Source organism: Mus musculus, chromosome 1, assembly GCF_000001635.26.
Source record: "Mus musculus strain C57BL/6J chromosome 1, GRCm38.p6 C57BL/6J".
NCBI lineage: Eukaryota > Metazoa > Chordata > Mammalia > Rodentia > Muridae > Mus > Mus musculus.
This window is the reverse complement of record NC_000067.6, coordinates 162,301,484-162,325,243: the sequence shown is the minus strand read 5'-3', so window position 1 is coordinate 162,325,243 and position 23,760 is coordinate 162,301,484. Positions and strand designations below refer to the sequence as shown.

Sequence of the window (23,760 nt, the reverse complement as noted above, 5' to 3'; positions counted from 1 at the left end):
CCACCAGCAATGGAGAAGTGTTCCTCTTTCTCCACATCCTCTCCAACATGTGTTGTCACCCGAGGTTTTGATCTTAGCCATTCTGATTGGTATAAGGTGGAATCTCAGGGTCTTTTTGATTTGCATTTCTCTGATCGCTAAAGACTTTGAACATTTCTTTAGGAGATTCCTCAGTTGTGATTCTTGGTTTAGTTCTACACCCCATTTTGATTGAGCTGTTTGGTTTTGTTCTTAACCTGTAGCCAGCTCTTCACTCACCACTAAAGAAACCTCTTCCTAATCTGAACATCACCCCCATGTCCAGGATTCTGACTTGCTGCTAACCCCTAGTTCTGTCCATCGAGAAGTAGAACTAGATGCTACGACTAAACTGTCAAAGAACACAGCTATTACTTAAAGAATCTGAGAACTGAGGTGCAGAAATATTAGTCTGATTAAACACGGAGCCAGGTTGTTGGATTTATGGAACTCCAGCTCCATGGGTAGAGGCTGTGACCCCCACCCCCACTCCAGGCTAGTGTATTTTCCTCTCGCTCCTCCTCAACCTGTGTCATTGTATCTCATATGGTTTTCGTTTTGAGTTCCTAATGAGGCTGGCACAGGATCAGGGATCAACAATGTGTTTTGTTTTATGCAGGTCCTTACATTCCCAGGGGCATGCCGTGAAAGCCTTTGAAATCTCTTTTGACAATGGCTTTTTGAGATCCATCAATGCAGGCTTTGGTTCTGCCAGCAGGAGTTCATTCATTGATTATTTTAAGCTGCCTATTTGTGGAACCAAATGTGAAGAAAAAGAAAATAGGCCTCTTCTCCATTTCTGGTGCACCACCTCACTAAGAGAGGACTTGGCTGCCTTTTCAGATATAGTAGGAAAGAAACACTTTATGGCAAGCTTTTTAAAAATTAAAATTCTACATATATACTCCTTAAAGTCACACACATACATACATACACATTTAACATATATTTAATATGTTATATATTAATATTACACACACACACACGCATATATATTTGATTCTATCTCTTTGACTCCATCCCTCCTGATTCCTGATTTTCCTGAAGTACCAACTCAACCTATACAATAGCTGTTGCAGTTGGTATTTGCCTCCCTATCTCTATGTAATAGGTTTATACTGCTAGTTCTCAATATTTAAAAGCTTTGAATTTTTATTTGGCTTTGTAGTGTGGAGGAAGAAAACTTAAAAGTCCTTACATCACTCTCCCATAGATACATGCACTTAAATAGAAATGCATACTTGTTTCTAAACCCAGATGGAGAGAGGAAGAGGAGCAATAAATAACTCTCTGGGTGTTTGATAAAGCCATAGTGAATTATTTTTTATTTACTTAAAATTACACATAATATATGCATATATATTTAATTAAAAATATGCCACTTGAGGGGACAGTGCTTCTCCCAAAACCTATAGACTATCTATCCAATAAAAACCTTAGCAGCACACATGAAAAACCCTTGAAGCTACTGGATAAGGGAATTCAGGAGATCCCTCCTACCTGCTAAAAACAATATAGGCTATTGCCGTTGGCTTTGGTGCCTTCCAGGAAAAGGGGGTGCAACCCTACTGCTGAAGATACCATACAGCTCCTAGTTCTCATTTCTTCTTCAGATGACCCCCTTGTTTTGTAAGGTACCCACTTTACTAAGTACCTAAAAAACGAAAGGAGCTTAAATATTCTGGGATTTTGCAAGACTGTAGTAAGTTTCTTTTTTCTTCTGTCACATTTATTGGTAAATTAGAATCTAGGTTATTTTTTTTCTTCTGAATTTTGAAACAATTTCTCTGCTGCTTTTGGGTTTCCAGTTTGCTTCTGGGAAGGCTGAGATGGCTGTGACTCCCAACCGTTTCCATGCGGCTCCCTTTTTAAATGCATCTGGCAGAATTTCTGGAACATTCTGTTTCTAGTGGTTTGAAATCTGACACTGATGTGACAAATTGCTTATGTTCTCACTTTGTGCTGGGCACTCTCTGAGTTCATTCAACTTCTAAAATCATACCTTTCACTTCACTGGGACATTTTTCTTGAATAGGATCTTCTCAATTCCAGACTATTTCTGCATGGGCTCTCCTCTCTGGGACACTAATTGTTCAGGCATTGTATCTTCATAGGCATTCATTTTGTTTTTATAGGTATTTTTCTGCATATTCATCAACCTCATCTCCTGACCACTGGACTAACATTGTCGCCTCTGCTTTATCTGAGTGTTTCTATGATGTTTGATTCTTTACAAACCAAAGGCTTCTTTTACGGCAAGGATACTGATAAAAATAATGAAAATTTCTGTCTCTCTCATCCTTTGCTTTGTGTGTGTAACTTGTACAGTTACAATGCTTTATAACGTTTTCATCCATGGTGGGATGCATATCTACGAGAGTAGTCTCATTAGATCACTGTGGAACTTAAAAATTCTTAGAGCCCAGTGACATCATTGCCTTCTCACCACCGCAGTGAAACTCCTTCCTCGTGTTTGTGGTGACACTGCTGTGGATATGCCCACTCCTCTGTCAATGTAAGGAGGGTACCGCACGTTCAATCACGTGTGCACACAAAGCTTGGGAATGGTAATAGTTGACTGTGCTACTGATTTCTTTACTAAGAGCTATTTTCTTTCTCCTCCTAGTCATAAAATGTGCCGAGGGGCTGGGTTACAGCTCACTTGGTAGGGCTCATGCCTTGCCACACAATTCCTGAGTTTGAGCTCCAGAACTCACATGCAAGAAGCAAGGCACAGTGTTGCATGCTTGCAACCCCAGTGCCGAGAAAGCAGAGATAAGTGAATTCCTGGGACTTGCTTAGCCTACTTAGTTCTAGGCCAACAAGAGAGCTTATTAGTAGAGAAAAAGAGGGGAGGGCTAATGGTTCCTGAGAAGCAATACCTGGGGTTGTTTCTGGATGTCCACATGCATGAACACATACGAACATGCATGCCCCTACACACATGTGCATGCCCACACATCAAGCATAAAACCTTATCCCATCTTAGAGTGGCTGCAGGCTAGTTGCATTTCTTGTTTACACCAGGAGGCCCCATTGAGACACTGCACTGTGCTACTTACTTTCCATAAATACACTCTACAATGACTGCATTGCACAGTGATGTATTCTACACACAGCAGATCTCTCAGAATATGTCCCCGTGATTAAGTGAAACATGGCTGTATTTAGAAGTACTTTTGTGATGTGTCTGATTTTCTCTCTTGGAGGGAAACTTATCTCCCAGATGAGTGGGTTTGTAAGCCCTCCCCGTTTAGCACACAGATGATCAGTAGACTTGTGTGACCACAGACTGCAAGCCAAGAGAGCTGCAGAGAAACCGGGATGAGAAGGGTCTGGATTACAAGCTTTACATGTAGTGCTGAGACACTTAAGCCCCTAGTATTGGTTAGTGATTTTTGCAAGCCATCTAGTGAGAATTGTGTTTGTTTACAATACAGGTCTGAGGACCATTGGCGTGATCACCAAGCTGGATCTCATGGATGAAGGAACAGATGCCAGGGATGTGCTGGAGAACAAGCTGCTGCCTCTTCGCAGGGGTAATACACTGTGGTTTCTCAGGCCTGCCTTTTATAAAATGGCAGAGAAATGACTGGCAAGCCACAGGGAGGCTTGGCTTCACTTCTTCCTCTGTTAAAAGGGAGTGATTTATTATTAGCCATACTTTATATGGAATGGCACACTGCTCCCAAGTGTTGTATTAAAGAACATTATAAGAAGGGAACTATGTCTTAAAATAACAGGAACAGGAAAACAAGGAAAGGAAGGAGCTCGAAGGAAGGTTATAAATATTCATCACAGGCTACATAAATATACACCGTTTTGTTTTAAGTCTGATATTAACTTGCCTGCTATATGATACAACAGTCGAGATGTAGTTTCTTAAAGTGTGTAGAGCTTTAAAAAGTGAAGGGTATCATTCTGTTGATGTCAACGATCTATCAATAGCCAAACCAGTGGCTTTTTTGTACAGTGAGGTCTTGGATGGAACATTGTAAGAGGACACAGGCTTTAGGCTTTAAAACTAATTTTGCCTGGTAGAGAGCCTTGAAGTTTCTCTGGAATCAATGGCAGGAAGTGTGCCAAATCCCATGGGTTTGTGTTTCGTTTCAGGCTACGTGGGGGTGGTCAACAGAAGCCAGAAGGACATAGATGGAAAGAAAGACATTAAGGCAGCCATGTTGGCAGAAAGGAAATTTTTTCTTTCTCACCCGGCGTACAGACACATTGCTGATCGTATGGGGACCCCACACCTCCAGAAGGTCCTGAATCAGGTAAAATTATTCTTTTAAGCAGTAAGTATAATTACGAAAGGTATAAATTACCAGAATGAATCGTTCTTATTATAAAATTTTATTTTGCCCAGGTAAGACTCACTCTGCTTTTGATAATAATTTTCAACACTAATTATTTAGGCCATTTACCATTATTTAGACCACTTACCATTCTCATTGAAATGAATCCACCTCAATATCATTGATAGTATCCAAAGAAAAACCACACTCCGATTTAGGAACAGTGAACAGCAGACACACGTGTGAACATGCTCTCACTCACAGTATACAATATCTTAAGTTAAACTTACACAGCTCTGACAAGGTAGTCTCTTAGGATCTGTTTCAAATGTCCAGCTGTGATGGTTAGGTTAGAGTCTTCCATTAACTGTTTTATGGTTTTATTAAATCTTTATTGGTTTCTTAATTTAAAATATTGAAACAATAAATCTTGATGAAGTAGTCATTGATTTCCACTAACCTAAACCATCTTTCCAAGATAATGCAATCATTCAAAATAAATAGATTTGGAATTGGCCTTTAGCCCACCCTCTTCTGTTCATCACATACATCATTCCCAGAAGTCCTCAGTATACTTACTTACCATATCTTCTTTCCATAAGGGAGTTGAATATCTTGTCAAAACAGGCTTCCTTCCCGAGTCTCCATTGCATTGATTTACATTGTGAGTAGTGTCTGTCACAGATATCCTAATAGTTTCTATATGAACTCTTCTTTATGAACGTGGTCTGCCAATGAGTTGATCAGTGAATGCCCTGATGTCGGCTCCTTGAAGGAAGCTGTCATGGTAACAGTAGCTTTACTACTTGGACAAAACAAACTGAGGAAATTTTAGAAAATAAAGACCAATAATATACCTTTAAGCAATGTAGCAGACTACCATAAAATTCATGCTTTTTAATTAAGGGGAAACGAGCATTTAGAAGCCACTGGGCAGCATTTGGCTGTATCACTTAAGTCACCAATACATTTTAAACAGCTACACAAGTTGGTCATGTAAGAACCACAGTATTCTTCTACCAGTATAGCCATTATAGCACCAGTATAGCCAGTATAGCACCAGTATAGCCAGTGCTAGTAACACTTCCTACGTTACTGCTCCCATAACTATACTGGCCTAAGTAAACTATAAACAGATTACGAGATATCTTAGAGAAAATTCACTAGTATGCTTAAAAATATAAAGTTAGAAATAAAGTAGGTTTTGAATAGGCGAAAACCTGAAGGGTGCAATTCACCTATTTAGGTTCCTGGTGATCACTAAGTTAGGACATAACCGAATGAAATTTGACTGGATTTTGTATGGAAGATTTTTCCTTTCCTATGTAAGTGCTCTCTGTTATTTCAAATATCTTCACTCTGTTAGAAAGACAGAGTGGTTTAAGAGACTTGATAAAAAGAATAAAAAGGTCAGGTTGGTGAGTTTAAAGGAATACTCAAATCATAGGCAGGAAGATTAATTGTAGACCACATAGATTTAAAATTGTGGAGATCAGTTAATAGGAAAGTGAAAAAATGTACTAGCTCGGTCTTTGTCAGGGTTAGTAGCTTTGAGAGATGCTGACAAGAGCCGAGAACTTAGTGACACAATAGAGCTTGTGATGGGTGACAGAAATCTTTAGTGGGTAACTAGTTAACCAGACTAACTCCCACATTCCCAGAATATTAGGAAGTTGGACACCTGTAGGAGAAGTCGGGTGTGCTAGTTGGCTTTCACAGATATGAGAAAATACCCTAAATAAACAACTTACAAGGAAAAGAGACTAATTTTGGCTACTGCTTTTGGAGTTCAGTTCATGGTCATCTGATTCTACTGTGCTGAGCCTTCATAGCAGAGAAGGTTGAAGAAGAAACCAAAGTCTCAATGGCTTTCAAGGGCATGATTCCCGCAATTTAACTTCTTCCCAGTAGAAGAACACCTATGTCCTAAGTGTTCTAACAACCTTTCAAGGTTGGTCACCAAGCTTTTGGGCATTTGAAGAAACCACAGATTCAAACTGTAACAACTGGGTAGTTAATTTGGGTGTGTTGAGGCTGGGGTGTTATTTATGGATCCAGAAGGGAATGCTGAATGTATATGCCCACAGCAGAGACAGAAAGTCCTGTTTGGACTTGGATAATGAGAGGCAACAATGGAGGCTGAAGTTTACGTCATACACTGATCTTCATGCTTATATATGTGTCTGATTTTGCTGTGTTTTATTTAGCAACTTACCAACCATATTCGAGATACTCTGCCCAACTTCAGGAACAAGCTACAGGGGCAGCTGCTCTCCATAGAACATGAAGTGGAAGCCTTCAAAAACTTCAAACCGGAAGACCCCACAAGGAAGACCAAAGCCCTGCTGCAGTGGGTCACCTCTCTCTTCCTCTGTTCATTTGACACGGCTTGCCTGGCCTGCATATGCTCGCCATGTTGCTTTCTGGAAGCAGCAAGGAGCATAGCTGAGGTTCTATGTGTGATACAGTGATCCCCTGAATCATTCTGTTTTCACAAGGAACACTTGCTGATTTTACTGTTATTACAAGGTTGACCAGTTGCCTATCTCCATGGATTCAGTCAGGAAGCATAGCCAGAGGTGATAACTCAGCAGGGTTTTCTCTCTTAGCCTCAGAAGTCAGTAGAGATAAGCATATCTTTTACATTTTAAACTAAATCTATAGATGTTGCTTTATTATCTTTGTTTCCAATATTCACATGATTTGTCCCTGTGTATATCTCAGGAGAATAAAAGGCTTACTTAAAAGCGATTACATTTCAATTTCCTTTCCCTTTCTGGCTGTTTAAACTTCAGGGATTAAAAGCTCAAGCAGAGCTTTTATGCCTTCATGATCTGTCCATCTTCACGATCTTGCCATCCCTCCTTTATTCTTGGGGTATTTGAAGATACCATAGCAGAGTGCTAGAGAACACGGGCTCCTTTCATCTCTTCTTTGACTCCTGTAGACTCCACTTGTCTCTTCATCTGTGTGCATCAACTTGCACTAGGTCTGACTCAATTGGAAGGTCTAGCATTCCTACACACCTAAGTGATCCATCAATGATGATAGCTGATATCTCTTAACGTACTATTATTTTACTTATTTATTTATATTTGTGTGTATTGTTTCATATATATATATATGTATATATATATATATATATATATATATATATATATATATATATATGCATATGCATTGTGGGCATGCATTTGTGTGTGTGTGTGTGTGTGTGTGTGAGAGAGAGAGAGAGAGAGAGAGAGAGAGAGAGAGAGAGAGAAAGAGTAGGTCAGAGGTTAACATTGATGTCTTCTTTAATTGCTCTCTATCTTATTCTTTGAGACAGTATCTCTCACTGAACCAGGAGCTCATCAATTTAGCTAAACTAGCTAAGAAGCTCAAGAGAGACTCCTATCTTCCCTGCTCCAATAGTGGGATTATAGGTGTATGGTACTGGGCCTGGCTTTTTATGTAGGTACTAGGGGTCTGAACTCAGCTCCTCTTACTTGTGTGGAAACATTTTAAGCAACTAAACCATTTCCCTGGTTGACCTTGTGGCACTTTATTTCTTATACCCCCAAGCAAAATTTAATTCCTTTATTTTTTCATTCAACCACTTTGTGGTAAGTAAGATTCTTTTCTTCCTGTGTCTTCACTGTGTGTGTGCCTGCAAGCTTCATGGCTGGCAGTGAGGGAGACAAGAATTCAACTCGGTCCACTCTGATTTATTTAGTGGTATTGGGCCAAATTTCTGGAGTGTGACACTGGTTTATTTTAGTCATATTTAAGCACAGCACAAATTTGGAAAAAAATTTCCTCATGACAATGAGCTGAGTCCCACATGCTTAAGACATGTTTGTATGGAAACTCTTTTCATATTCATATATATATGTATATATATATATATATGACTATACACACACACACATATATATACATACACACACATATATATACACACACACACACACACACATATAAATATATATATATGGCCTTTTCCATAAAGACAATTTCTGTTGAGTCAGGAACACTGCTCAAGATAAGGATGAGGGTCTGGGGAGAATGACTGAGGTAAACAGAATGCCAGTGGGAGTCAGGATTAGCCTGGCCCTAAGATAACAGAAGTTATGCAGGCTATAGAGTTGTTGGGAACTATAAGTGACATCTCTCATAAGGATAGCTTTTATGAACTGAGAAGAAATGCTCAAGATTTAGGGGTGGTGGGAAGTCTGGGATGAACAGACATAATATTTGGGTGAAGCCTGGCCCTACAGATAGCAAAAGATCACCAGGCCATAAACTAAATCCCTTCCCAGAATTCTGTGTGGAATGGCAAGCATCTCCTTCCTTTGAAGAGACAAGCCTTCATGTTTAACTTTCCTGGCTTTTCCAGTCCTTATCTGTGTGCACAAGGCCCTCTGATCCACTACTCTTGCCAGTAGTTTCTTCCTTATATTTGTCTTATTTCTTCCCTACTTGGCGAGATTTGGATTCCTGTTCTAGGAACTTTTTCCCACTGTAGTCCAGCTTTCGCCTGGTGATAACAACCTCCTGGGATGAGCACCTGCGTGGACAGTGATGCCATTAGCACTTTTCTGCTGTACCCATTCAGTGCAATGTGACATCTTTCTTTTTGTAAACCTGGGCTACTTAGTCAACCTGATGACTTCTGTAGTGTCCTCCTACAACGTGAAGTTCATTGTCTATTCAGATGGGCGTAGACCTAGCAGTACCCTACTGTTACTGCTCTTTGGAAAGAGTGGGGAATATAATCTTCCTTCAAATGTGCAAGGATGCATCGAAGTACGTTCATGGTTCTTGCTTTGGTCAGAAGTCACAACAGTACTGAACTGGTGGTTTTTCAGTTTTTTTTTAAAAGAGATTTCCAAATATTCAGAAAGTTTCAGTGGCATCTTAGTTGTATCATGTTGTCTTTCACTTAAAATAATACCATGGCAAAGATGATTTTTTTTTAAAGAGTAGAATGATTTCCAAGTTTGTTTGTTTCTCCTAGCCTTTGGTTAAACTCATAAAAATTCTTCAAGTTATATAGAAAAGAAATGTATTTATATTGAGGTCATACATCAGTATCTCTAACTATCTGAAACTAGGATGCTAGGATGGTCCTTGCCTCTGTCATGTCATGGGTCTTGACTGTAGAATATTCAATCAGATCATTGACTAGCCTGTTGGTTCATCTTCTTTTTGCGTGGGCTCCTGTCTTTCCTGATACATTTCCTCATTCCCCTTTCCTGCCATCCTTTCATGCACCGTACTCAGACTCTGGCTATGCATTACTCACCATGAAGCCAACAATGAAAGTGACACTTTGCACTTAAGGATAAGATCATCAAGACAAGCATATAAATGATGAATTGTGTTAGACGCTGATAAATGCTGTTTATCATAAGTAGAGAATGTTGGAGCCCAGAGGAGGAGTCAGGTGCATATGAAGAGAGGTATCAATTCCCAGATGGAGGTAATGCTCAAGACCCTGAAGTACAAGGGGTGTGTGTTAGGTTTAAGGAGGATGGGAAGAGAATAGAGTGGACTCAGGGAAGGCTTATTCCAATACCACTAAGTGGGAGGTGGATGGGAAAGAATTGACAGAGATGAAGTTTGTAAAAATTTCTAGTGTTTTAATGCATATACCACCACTTTTCAGGTACTTGACAAAAACCATTAAAAACAGCAGACACGAGCATGGCTAAATAATTTGTAATTACTGTAACCCACTGTATCCAATCAAATTTTGGCAGTAAAAATATACAGGTTTCAGAAGATCTGAAAATATTTTTCGCTTCGATTTTGAATTTGAAAGTAGTATTTCTAGGATGTCAGAATTAGAATTGCTTAAACCAAGTAATCATCACAAACAGGAATACATTTTTTATTCTCTTTTATTTTCACCAGATGGTTTCAGATAGTTAATTGATTCACAGGACAAATATTTATTAAGCATTTCTTATATGTTGCCCATATGGTGCATGCCCTTGCCTTCCAGGAAGCTGCTGGCATCGAAGCAAGCAGTGGTGATGTGGTCTGATAAATATTTTGTTAGAAAGAGGCTGAAGGAGCAGAAGATCCCTTCATCTGGGCAGTGGTAGATGCTGGTGGGGGCTGAGGACCACCGAGCATCATGGGTTTCTCAGAAGAATTAGTACTGGAGCTGGTTCTTGAGAACAGAAGGAGATTAGCCAGGCAAGGAGTGGAGTCAATGGTGCTGTAAATCCTCAAAGCACGTACACAAATACAGAGACATGGTACGTGTGGGGACTGGGCAGTAGATTCTTTGTGTTTGGATCAGATGGTGCATGTTGCTGAGCAAGAGATCAGCCTCAAGAACAGCCAAGGTCACAGCACAAAGAATCCTACATAATGGGTTAACTCAAACTGCGGGAAAGCACCGAAAAGCAAACCAGCCAGGTTTGTGTGGCTGTGACGGTGTAGGGTCTGACCTGGGCAGAATCCTAGGATCAGGATGGAAACCTACAGGTACCTTGGTAATCCAAGAAGGGGTTGCCAATGGCTGTGCCAAGATAGGGGAATCAACAGACTCCAGACCCAGAAGGAAAGCAGTTTAAGCAGTTCACGTTTTAGGTGTTTTGATCTGAGACAGCTAAAAGAAAATATATGTCCTGCACGTGATTGAATATGCAGGCCAGGATCTCCTATGAATTGTGGCATCTGAAGGTGGGGGAGACTGTGTCTTGATGACTTTCAAAGCTCTGGCCACCCTCAGAGCACACAGTTGTAGGATGAGGAGGACAGACTGAGGGAGAAAAGGCGTCTGCCCTGTGTGTGTGTGGGGGGGGGATGGTTGGGTGAGTAGATGTGTGTGTAGGTGTGCAGCTGTGCTTGTGTGTGGGTTTTTCAGTGGCAGTAGCTGGGAGTGGGCAGGCGTGACATCACCAGAGTGGAGGCTCACTTGACTATTCTACTTAAGATTTATTACATAACTTTTAAAATCCAAGTGTTCCTTAAATACCATTTCAGGTTATAACCACAAATGGATACCACCCATTTAAAGAGAACGATATTTAAAATATTTACTCTAGTTAAAATGTGTAAAATAAATCTCCTGTTCCTTGTCACAGCTGAATGATGTGCAGTGCCAACTCAACCAGTAGGTGTCACTAAGAACACCAGGAAAGGAGTCTAAGCTACACCCTTAGTAAAATCAGGGACAGGAGAGCCCTGTGATGTTAACTAATTTTAACCCGGGTTTATCTCTCTCTCTCAATTCTAGGATGGTCCAACAGTTTGCTGTGGACTTTGAGAAGAGAATCGAAGGGTCAGGAGATCAAGTAGACACCTTAGAGCTCTCTGGCGGTGCTAAGATCAACCGCATTTTCCACGAACGCTTTCCTTTTGAGATAGTGAAGGTTTGTAACTAATGTTCTTTTCTCCCTTTGTCCCACCGCATTCCCTGATCTCCCTTGCAGCTCTCTCGCTGTACTGTGATCTATCACAGGACCAACAGAGTCCTTGGAATCGAATCCTTTGTCCTTGAAATATTCTTTCTGATTTCAGTGAGTTCATAGAGAATACTTCAAGAAACAATACTTCAGTTTTCCATGATATCTATCCATTGTCTAATTTAAAATATTTCTGAGACTCCCCTATGGACCAAAGTCTCAGTGACCAAGAAAGAAAGGGGTTGAATTTATCTAGTAAGGACAATGAAAAAAGTAGATAACATAAGAAAAATTCAAGTGTTATTATGGTGACATGATACAGATTTCTTTCCATGGGATATTTAGATAGGCTCCCTCTGGGTGACGAAGGGCATTATTATCCATGACCAGCCTGGCACAAAGACATCAGTGTTATGAAAAGTCCTGGGAAGAGGCTCGCTTAGGGATGAAGCTGTGCATCCAGGACTTTCCTGGCTGCAGTTGTTCACCATTTACAATGGAAAGCAACAGGAGGACTTTACACAGGGGTTTGTTATCTAGTTGGGCTGATCATCTCCAAAGAGAACTGTGCCTGCTGGATCACCAAGGGGCAAGCAGTAGATGTGGTAAAGAAGGGGAGGGGCCCAACCAGAGATGGATGGACCACATTTTCTGCCTGAAGCTTCTGCAATCGCAGGAGTCCCTTAGAGACAAAGAAAGCAAAATTACAAACACATGGTTGGGCACATGGTCTTGGAAGGGATCTTGTGCAAGGAGGAAGCTCTGAAATGTACATTCTCAGTCAAAATGATGTAAGGAGAAAGAATGGAGGGAAACGGAGGACTGTGGGAGTTTAGGGGTAAAGTTGACAGGCTGGGATTGATTCAAGAGACAGAAACCAGAGGTTGAAAATCCCTCCCCAAGGTTTGTCTTTTGCCATTGAGTGAATGATGGTGCCCATCAGATGGGGAAACTGATGGAAAGTATCAGTGGGTAGGAAGGATCGAGAGCTGTTTGCGTTTGGTGGGGGTGGGGGGGTTGCTCAGTACAGCAGCTGAGTAGCTTAGGGACTGTGCCACTTTTTCAATATGAGGAGGCGAATGTTTATGTATTGGTGTGGGAAGAAGGTGGATAAATAGATCATTTTATTAAAATGTGCTAAGCAAAGTGACAAACTTTAGCATAGGGCGCCATGGAAACACTGCCCACAGACATGAATCCCAGCCCAAGGATGCGAGGGAGCCAGCCGTCTGAGCTGAGTTTGGAAGGATAGTCAGATAAGCAGGAAGAGGTGGGAAAGGGAGCACAAATGTTGACCACACAAAGGAAGGGATGACAAAGACTCTGAACCCTGAAGCCACAGGATACGATAGAAGCTTAGGGCAAGCTGTTACTCTGAGATGCAGAGAGCATAAAGGAGGAAATGGACAGCGAGCGAGGCTGGAACGGCTGCATCCCTGTCAAACTGAATCCGGTGCTCTTTGGATGTGCCTTTCGGGACTAAGTTCTATGGCACTTTGATCCTACTTCCAAGTAGATTTGTAGTGCCTAGGACGTCTGGGAAATATTTATATAGCAATGCATCCTGTGTTGGCTTCATAAGGTATTATTAATTTCCTCTTATAAAGAGGTCTTATGGTCAGGTGCTTAAAATGGTCAGAAAGAAAAGACAGCTGTGTTGTGGCCACCCATCAGAAAATACTCTCATTTATGCATTCTCCTGTGGCCTCCACTTTAGTACATTCAGCAAAAAATAATTCTGTGTTTCAAATGAGTGGCTGGGTTTATGTCCAGGAGATATTCCTTATGCACAGCACTCCCCATATGTAACAGAGTTAACACACACACACACACACACACACACACACACACACACACACACTGATCCTCTGGAACTTCCAGAAATCCCCAGTGTTCCATGTGGCCTTGAACTCCATATAAACAGATGTTTTGACCATCTGGGTTTAGTTTACAAAGGACATGAGTATCCATTTATTAATAACAGTAAGGTTATCCTCATTCTATACCATTCAATAATATTATCGAAAAGAATTAAGTGTCATAACCGTAGCTTGCTTTGCATCTGCAGATGGAGTTCAATGAGAAAGAACTGAGAAGAGAAATAAGCTACGCAATCAAAAACATACATGGGATCAGGCAAGTGACCCACATTTTTTCCTGTCTTCAAGCTACCCAAAGAAAATGAGCATTTCAAATGGCTAGCAAAGTAGTATTTCATCATCAAAAGAAAGGAGAGAGTGAGAAGTCAGAAAAAGAAAATCTTGGCTTTTAGCTTAGTGCTAATTTTCTATATTGCTAGAGAGATTTTAGTAAAGATGATGATAATAATAATAATGAAAACCTTTCTGTACTGTTTCCAATAAGAACTGAGCATCCTACTTATCTTTGAGTAGGTGAACAAGTCTCTGTTTGTTCTGTACCTGGGGGGTGGGTCTTGCTTATTTAAGATGCTCATAAGCAATGGAGAACTGGCAGAATAATTTGGGGTTGTGGAGAGAAATTGGGAAAGAGTAAGAAGGGTGATTATTTTTCAATGGAACCATTCCTATGAAATAAATAATTTCAATCACAGTGTGTTATATGCCTATATTTGTGTTTGTGTGAGATAGAGTGTGTGTGAGTATGTGTGTATGTGAGTGTGTGAATGTGTGGGTGGGTGAGAGTGTGTGTGAATGTGTGTGTGAGTGAGTGTGTGTATAAGTGTGTGAGTATGTGTGTGAGTGTGTGTGTGTGTATGTGAATATGTGTGAGTGTGTGTGTGTGTGAGTGAGTGTGTATGAGTGTGTGTGTGTATGTGTGAATGTGCATGTGTTTGTGTGAGTGTGTGTGTATGTGTGTGTGTGTGTGTAAGCATACAAGCACATAGGTACATGCATATGAAGAACTTGTGCAGTGGGCCTGAAGGGTAGAAGACAATAATGCAGCGTTGAGGAAGGAAGAGTAGCAGGAGTGAAGCAGAGGATGGCTAGGTGCAGAGAGATGGTCTTAGGGGAGCTGGGGTTTTTCATTTGGCCGTTGCAGGCAGTGTGGTCAGGAGACTGGAGTGACGGGGCAAGAATATGGCCTGGAGTGAGCTAGAAACGGAATTTCCCATCATCAAGAGTAGCGTTGTTCTCTTACTTTGTATTTTAGTATTTTTAGGCTTTAGATAACAAATCTGCACAGACAGTGTAGCTTATCAGCAACGAAATCTGTCTCTCATGGTTCTGGAGGATAAAATCACAAGAGCTCTCCAGCTTGACCTGGCCGGGTGAGGGACGTCTTCCAGTTTGTATACCATTCAACTCTCACAGTGTCTGTACGTGGTCGAAGGAGGACAGGCAAACTCTCTCATCTCTTCCCATGAGACCTGAATCTCGTTCCTGAAAGTCTCACCCTTACAATCTAGTTTCTTGCCAAAGGCCCTACATCATAATGTTGTGACATCAAGTATGCTGGATTTTAACACACAGATCTCAGGGGAAACATGCATCCTCAGCCTATAGTGATATGGTCTAGAATTATGATATACATTTTTAATACACATTTCTTGAGCCCATGTAGAGTAAGCTAATCCCACATAGGTTGCTGGTTCATGGTTCATAGGTTACCTTAAGCGAAGGAGGGGTCCTCCTGTTGGAGGCCTGTTGTGGTTCAGCTTCTGACACAGGGCCAAGATGAGATATTGAGAAGACAGTCTAAGAAGGACCTCTCCCCCATCCCTGCCTGCTCCCCATGCCAGGATGATAGGCACACACCAGCACACCTAACTTCTTAGGCACTGGGATTGAGTTGAGACCTGATTGTTGGATGGCAAGTACTTAACAATGGAACCCCACAGCTGCAGTTCCCATTGTTTATAAAACACACATAACTTCTTCTATCCTTTTATTTGCTTCCCTGATTTCCTGTTTCACATGAGAAAAGCATACAATGACATCAGATTTGAATTAATTCCAGATTAAAAAGAAGATTTTTGTTATTTTTGTTATTTGTTGATTTTATAAATCCATCATTTAGGCATTGTGTGTCACCTAAGTTATTGATGACTCCCCTTCAGTCACACCCTTCCTTCAGTACCCAGGGACTTTGATCTGAGAGCCACCTACCCCTCTGTAGTGCAGAAACCTTGCTGGAAGAGCAGATTCTGGGGCCCCATTGTTTCACCATGAAAAAGGGGGGCTTACTTGTTTAAGAGTAAGGCTGCTTTTGAAATTCTTTAGGGATGGTAAATGGAAACTTAGTAAATTACCTCTTGGAATCAACTGGGTGTTGGTCTTGGGACTCCCCAGAGCTAGCCCAGTCCACAGATGCGCATTCTCATATAAAATAGCACGCTATGTACACTTAACAAACACGCAGTTTCTCTATGTTTTGAGTTATCTCTAGATTACTCGAAATATCTAATGCTATAGGAAAATAGTTGTTACGTGGCATTTTTGGAGAAAAAAAATGTTAACAATACTGTCTGTAGTGTTCTGTATACACAAATATTTTTTTTCTGAAAATTTTCAGACAGTGGTTGAATCTACAAGGAACATGGTGTTATAGAGCCCTGGTTACGTTTGTTCCTTTGTGTTGTTTTGAAATAGTGAGTTGAGACAAATTACAGTTAACATTACTTTGTAAGTTATGAAAACATTCATGGCTATTTTGCGTGCTGTACAGGGCATCGAGCCCAGTGCTTGGCCGAGGCTGGGCAAACACTACTCTTCTTAATGCTTTGGCATTGCTGTTAGATGGGAACTTGTATTTTAGGGTTGTTAAAGATAGTATTATATATAGCATGCACACACACTTGGGTATTTTAGGGTTGTTAAAGATAGTATTATATATAGCATGCACACACACTTGGGTACGTTTGTGTGTTTATGTGATGTATGCTCGGGTATGTTTGTGTACTAGTGTGCGTGCATGTGTATATGTGTGGTGTGTTATGTTCTGGGGTATGTTTATGTGCTAGTGTGTGTGTATGTGAGTAGGGTATGTTTGTGTGCTAGTATGTGTATATATGTGTGTATGCGGTGTGCTGGCATGTGAGCTTATGTGCTGCCGTGCTGCCAGTGTGTGGGTTTGGTGCAGGTGTACTGGTGCACTTTCCTGTGGAGAGCAGAGGTCAGCTTCAGCTGTCATTCTTCAGGAACCATCTTCCTTTGATTTTTGAAAGGGGGAAATCTCTTATTAACCCTATGCTTTTCAAGCAGGCTATGGAGGCTGAACAGTGAGCTCCAGAGATCCATTTGTATCTGATCTGCCTTCCCTCCTCTGGGGTCACAGGGCTTATACCATAGTCTTGTCTTTTTAGTGTGTGGGGGTTGGGGCTCAAACTCCGGTCCCCATGCTTGCAAGGCCAGTACGTTAATGACTGATGTGTCACTTCAGCTACTGCTATGAGTTAAAAACTTGGTAGTAGACTACATGCTCAACTTAAGTAGGCTACATGCTCAACTTAAGTCCCATGCCAGTTTAAACACCATTTAAGGACCATTGGCTACTGCTCAGCTGCTGAAATCTAATCTGCCGTTTTCTTCCTTCTACTCAGGACAGGGTTGTTTACTCCAGACATGGCGTTTGAGGCAATAGTTAAAAAGCAGATAGTAAAACTGAAAGGGCCTTCCTTGAAGAGTGTGGACCTGGTAATGCAGGAGCTGATCAACACCGTGAAGAAGTGTACCAAGAGGGTAAGTTCGCACTGTTTAACTTCCCGGGAAGCTGATTCATTGCCTTCTTGATTCATTCACCTTTCCTGTCCCATGGCATGGCTTTGTCTCCCTAACCCTACTCTGTTAAAGGCAGTTTACGTCTGTGCAAGGAGAAAGGCACTGGCCGATTATAGTGGTAACTGCCTTTTTGTAAGCAGAGCATCCTCTCCCATCATGCCCGGGGATAACGTTGCTTAGTTCAGAAGGTATATCTTTTAGCCACCTAATATTTTTCTTTGTTGTCTGAAACAGATAAACATCACCTTAGAACAATTCGATGAATTCCCTAAACTAATTCCTATGATCTGTGGGTGAAGGTAATTGTTAGGGAAGGGCGTCATTGACTTTGTGTATATCAATAAAAAGCAAATTCTTATAAATTAATAGTACTTCCACTTTAGCGTGGTATTCCAAAAACAAACACTATATTGGTTGAGAGCCCAGCCTCTGAGGTCCAGTGACCCAGATTCAAACATAACTTCTGACTTTAATCTGTAGGCTCCTTCTGATGCACATGGGACAATGTCTGTCTCAAGTGTGTGACGCCCCCGTGAGTGTGTACTTGTTTTGTATATTTACAGCACTATTGTGTTAGACGTCTGGAAGCATCCTGCATCATACTTCTCACTGCTGTGAGTTATCATTGGTATAAACCCATGCCACACATCAGGGTGCACTGGTGGTATACTGGGGAGCACAGTTGCCTTCCCATATCATATGTAAATTAATAAGCCAGAGGAAGTAAGTAGGAAACCTAAGGTGAGACAGTGAGGAGTAGACAGAGCAGTGCCTCCGAAGTCTTACAGACACCTAACACCCCAATTCATTCGTCAGTAAGGCCTCAACACAAGTGGGCTCATCCACAAGTGGCCATCTGCCCAGCAGTCTGTACTCTGTACTTTGCATATATGTTGATTCTATGGAGAGCAGTTGAGAAAAGACTTTCCAGTTTGGGTGGCATCTCACTAAAGGACATGGGAAAAAATGTTCTAAATTGCTAGGACCACTAGAAGGCTATTTTGAGGGGAGGGTTAGAAAGATGGCTCAGCAGTTAAGAGCACTCACTGCTGTTGTGGAGGACTGGAGTTCCATTCCTAGGAGCACATGTACCCACATACATGCATGTATTTGCACACAGATAATACATTTTAAATCTAAACTTATTTATTGTTTCTCCTCCCTCCCTCCCTTCCTCCCTCCCTCCCTCCCTCCCTCCCTCCCTCCCTCCCTCCCTCCCTCCCTCCCTCCCTCCTTCCTGCCTTCCTGCCTTCCTTCCTTCCTTCCTTCCTTCCTTCCTTCCTTCCTTCCTTCAATCTTTTTGTGGCAGGGCCTCTCTGCGTAGTTTTAGCTAGCCTAGAACTTGCTATGTTCATCAGGTCAGTCTAGAACTTGCATAGCTCAGCCACCCTTTGCCTCATGAGTTCCAGAATTAAAGGTGCGCTCACCAGAAAAAAAAAATGGAAGAAATCTTTTATACTGGAAAAAAGTTAGTGGTGTTTAGGCGAAAGCATTGGTGTTTAGAGGAAAGCAGGCCTGACCTCTGACAGTTGGTGCTGGGACCTTAAATACTTCTGGGAAACATGATTTTGTTTTTGTTGCCCTTTGCTTTATGTGAGGTCCCTGGCAGTGATTGGTAGGAAGTGTGTGACTGTTGGTTTTAGTCTCCTGCTAGAGAATCTCATTTGGAGATGATCTGTGCATAGCGAATAAGTCAAATGAGTGAGACTTCTAGCTATGAATTCTGAACAAAAAGAGGCAAGGAAAGTAACGTGGTATCTCGAAGCTGAGAAGCACCCTGTGAAATGTTCACTGTTCTCCCGGGAGTCTTGTTATCTAAGTCATTGTCTCTTCTCCCAAACCAGCCAGAGCCCAAAGCGATAGGTACTGGGCATAGTGGGGGCAGAGGAAGCACACAGGGGAGAAAGCCATCTCTTAAACAGCAGCATTCATTGCCACAGAAGCCAGTGACTACTCTACAAACCCTGCTTTGTTGCCGGTGCATCTGAAGTACTCTTGATTGGCTTCTTAACCGAGATGTAAGATTAACTATTACTGCACCCTGTTCTAGCCACCTGGATTATTAGCTTCAGGGTGAAGATGTAGCCCGTGGAAGCCTTCAATCAAAGAGCACGGGACTGCACTGATCCTCAGACCCCAGCTTGATTTGATTTCACAGAATGCACTCTGATCAAATGCAAAAAAAAAAAAAGAAAGTTGTTTGGTTTCTCTGAAAACTGAGCTGAGGGCTTTGCAAAGCCTCGGTAGGTGCTTCTGGTGATGTGTGGGCAGGAGAACAGCAAAACAGTGCGTGCTGTTGGCTGGCTGCTGGTAAAAATGTGGGGCGTTTCTGCCTTCAGGTTCTGCCTTCAGATTATTTAACAAGTGTGCTCAAGTTCTCCCCCTCCCCCATTAAAGAGAGCAAGGCTGGCAAGCGTAGGTGAAGGATGCGGTTTAGGTAATACAGAAGAAGCAGGACTCTAATCAGTGGATCCATGTGCAGAGAGTAGGCCCTTGCCCGACATCAAAAGATTGGCACATGTGTGTGCATTTATGTTTTCAGTTATATAAAGTGTTTATGGTATGTATGAATCATTATTTATTTATTTTTGTATCGTTTCCCATTTTATCCAATTCACTGAAAAAGCAACAGAAAGGCCTGGGATAAGACATAATGTTTCCAGATACCCTCTGGCTTCTATTCTTAACACCTCCCCCACTTTCGAACCACACTTTCCATTATACTTTCTGGATCAATGTCCTGTGTACTTTTACTGTCTTCTCAGAACATTCTACATTTTACTTTAAATCAAGTAAACCAAAAAAAAAAAAAAAAACGCCCAGATTTCTCTGAGAGGTTGTTTGCCTTGGAGATTTCTTTATGGAGGGAAGTTTATTGATACAATCCTAAAGATTATCCCAGGGCCTGAGATTAGGCCCTGGGTTTGCTTGCCTCTCCTGTCATGGGCCCCACATATACTTTTACCACTCTTTCAAAAAAGTCTTCCACTAAGGCCCAAGTGGTACTAATACATTCCTCCAACCCCTACTGCCATCACCAGTGGTCCCTGTCTCCTCCCATGATGCACCAGGATTCTTAGAAGTTGGCTTACATTGTTTTTCCTTTGTTCACATTTCACCATTGGTGTCCAGTATCTGTGCAGAGCTCATGTCTAACAGCCAACAGGTACTGTTCTTTACTGTTGTTGATTCCCGGGACTCCCCATTCAGTCCCTGCTCCCCTGCTCCCCTGCTCCCCTGCTCCCCTGCTCCCCTGCTCCCCTGCTCCCCTGCTCCCCTGCTCCCCTGCTCCCCTGCTCCCCTGCTCCCCTGACTTCTTGTGGTCCTTGGCACCATCAGCAGATGTCTTAGAGGATGCAGCTTCTAAGTCTATGGCACTCAGAACACACACCACCCCTTGGACTTCCATTAAGATTAAATGTCAGAGCTCAGAGGGTATTCATAAGCCACTGTCCTCTTTGCCTAGAGAGTGGGGACTTTAGATCAGAGAGCCCACTGTTGTGGGGACATATGGGTGAGTGAGACACTAGATTTGATGACCAGTTACCTAATTTCTGCCTGATTTAATTTTTCTACCAGCTGAAGCGCAAAGGATGGTGAAAGTATTCATTTATCATTAACCATAATTTTCCCAAAAGCTTGGAAACCAAGTCCCCACTTCTGAATGGATGCTGAAAAGTACTGGGTCTTGTACTTTAGTGCTACTTAGTAATACTCCTCCTGTTCTTCTTCTACAGGGATACCAGATTTAACATTCTTTTTCACAATTCCATAGGTACTGTAAGCCCAGAGATTGGCTTCTTGTCTTCCAGCCCCCAAGCTTTTCTGCACTCAGAGCATCCCCCTGCCTTACCTTGATCTGTGATAAGACACCAGCCCTGGCCAAGGCTACGGTCCTACCTCTACTCTCACTAAACCCTATCTCAAGCCTATTTACTGCTCTCCTTTTCTTCTCCAGTTAATTCTTCAACCTTTATCCAGCCCGCACTCCACACTTTATGGAGATACTCATGACCAATGTCAGCTGGGGCCTGACTGCCATAACTAATGGGTCCTCTTATTCCTGAGTGACACTCTTGTCATGATGTGGTCAGGTCTCTCTCCTACAGGCCCTCTTCCATCATTGCCTGCTCCCTCCCTTGTTCTCAGGGACTGTCCACCTTGGCCATCCTGCAAACCCTGGGATCCGACCATGCCTGTGCATAAGCTGTTTCCTCTTGTTGTTGTAGGTTTAGTTGGCAGATCACATCTCCTAGCGTTCAAATTACACTTTAAACCTTAAAACATGGGTGATTCCCAATTCTCCACCTCCAGAACAAGCCTTCTGAAAGGATCTGTATCAGCAGGTTGATGAGAAAAGGTTCCATTCAGCTCACGGGTTTAGAGAAGATCCAGTTTTTCATGGCCAAGAAAGTTCGTGGTTCTGGGCTTGTGATGCAGCTGTTGAGATTACATAACCAGGAAGCAGAGACCGAGGCTAGAACCCATGGCACGCATAACCTTGAGAGATCTGCATCGAACCACTCAATTCATCCAGTCAGGTCCCATTGCTTCAAAGTTACATAGCCTTCAAATTAGTGGTGCAAACTAAGGAGCGATGGTTTCCAACAGAGTCTATGGGCAAACATTAGAGGTTCAATCCAGTACACTATCTCCCAACTTACTACAACTATGTCATATCCTTGCATAAGTTCTGAGGATTCTGCTGGTAGACTACGGATCCTTTGACCTCTAAGCTCAGTACCCTCAAATTCACCCTCCTCTACACTGTTATCAAAGTAGCCTTTCTAAATTCAGACATATATTTTTGTCTGTTTTATTAAAAGGAATGCACTTTCGAGCCTCGAGCATAAAGTTTAAATCTCTCAGGTTTGCATTTCACCATCTAATTTCCAAGTTTTGCCCAGCTATGTTTATCGTCAAACTGCTTGTTACGGCCACTGTTCACTCCCCTCTACGATTTTTCTTGCCTTTGGCATTTGTACACGGGTTCTCTTTGTCTGGAATGTCTCCCTTTCCTCTCTTGTCTTTCTCAGTCATTCATCATTTATAAAGACTCAGCACACTCTTCATCTTTTCCTAACTGCTTTCCTGGAGGGCCTCTGTGAGTCCTTTCCCGGCCCCTTTCCCTACTCCTTTCTCCTCGCTCCAGTTGCTAACCTATGTCTGTTTTACTCATCATGCCTGAGATGGGGTGTGGGAATTTGTATGTGTTCATTTGTTCCTGTGAGCCCTCCCCTCTTGCTGATTGTAAGTTTGTTTATAACAAAGAGCTGTGTTCATTTATCTTTCAAACCCTAGAGCCATCTGCTAGGACTATAATTCCCTAGGAGAGACATTGTAGAAATACTTGTTTAAATGTACATGTTCTTAAGTTTCCTTGATGCTGAAGAAATATGCACCTCATTTTGAAAGAGAGTTTTTGTAGTTTCTTCGAAAATGATGACATTTGGACACAGTTTGTTCAAACACCTGTCTTTCTTTATGCCTTATTTTGGTACCCAAAACTTTTGGCCTTAGGTCTACCATCAACTTCTGATTTTAAAACTAGTCTAATTAAAATTAAAGTTTTTTTTTTTAAGGTAAGAATCCTAATTAATGTTACATATGCTAACACTTCATTATCTGGCCCCTTTGAGCACAAGGCATTGAGAAAATGACTATATAATTTAACCTTCAGTACAGGACATTCTTGAGAGTTAAAGGGAGTGATTAATACTTTCACCATAATTAGGAGAGTAAAATAAGACTGCTCCAGGCAACATAGAATGTGTAGTTTTTCTGGCTACATTGTAGTTTCGTACTTAAAAGCCTTGTTTTTATTTATATCCCTTATGTTGATTGCTTCATGTGTAAAATCCTTTAATGTTTTTTCCCCTTATGCACATGAACACACATTAGCTTAAAACATATGGGGTTTATGTGTGCACAAACACCACAGAGCAAAGCTAAATTTTTTTTTTCTGCTCTGGGGATTGCATTTTTCCTCAGATACTTTCTCACTGTCGTCTCTGGGGCACAGGATTACAAGACAGCTCTTCCCGAGCCATTCGGCCTCTCTCTGAGGGATAGCTCAACTTTGGAAGTTTTCTGGTGGGCACCAGTTTTCATCTGCCTTCTTTTACCTCCTCTCCTCTGGTGCAGTGTCTCAAAGCTCTTGAAGCCTTTTGCAGGAAGCACAGGGAGGAACAACTTCGTTTTTTGACCACAGTTTAGCAACTGTGTCATTTATTGACCTCTTGGGAAACCACATTCTTGGATCGCTATCATGCCAATTAATTGATCCCACTACCCTCAACTGCTTAGAATAAAAACTTTGCCATAAAAAAGATACCTTACTTTAGC

General features: G+C 41.7%; 1 protein-coding gene across 8 annotated transcripts in view; it reads left to right on the top strand.

Moving 5' to 3' along the window:
- The window catches only part of Dnm3 (dynamin 3), a 495,872-nt gene that overhangs the window by 153,078 nt on the left and 319,034 nt on the right, over nucleotides 1-23,760 (top strand). For all 8 annotated transcript variants that reach the window (XM_006496604.4, XM_006496602.4, XM_006496601.4 and 5 more), the window contains exons 5-10: nucleotides 3,459-3,557; nucleotides 4,132-4,292; nucleotides 6,521-6,663; nucleotides 11,548-11,683; nucleotides 13,785-13,852; nucleotides 17,238-17,376. In XM_006496604.4, coding sequence (XP_006496667.1) covers nucleotides 3,459-3,557; nucleotides 4,132-4,292; nucleotides 6,521-6,663; nucleotides 11,548-11,683; nucleotides 13,785-13,852; nucleotides 17,238-17,376 — 746 coding nt within the window. The remainder of the gene's footprint in view (nucleotides 1-3,458; nucleotides 3,558-4,131; nucleotides 4,293-6,520; nucleotides 6,664-11,547; nucleotides 11,684-13,784; nucleotides 13,853-17,237; nucleotides 17,377-23,760) is intronic.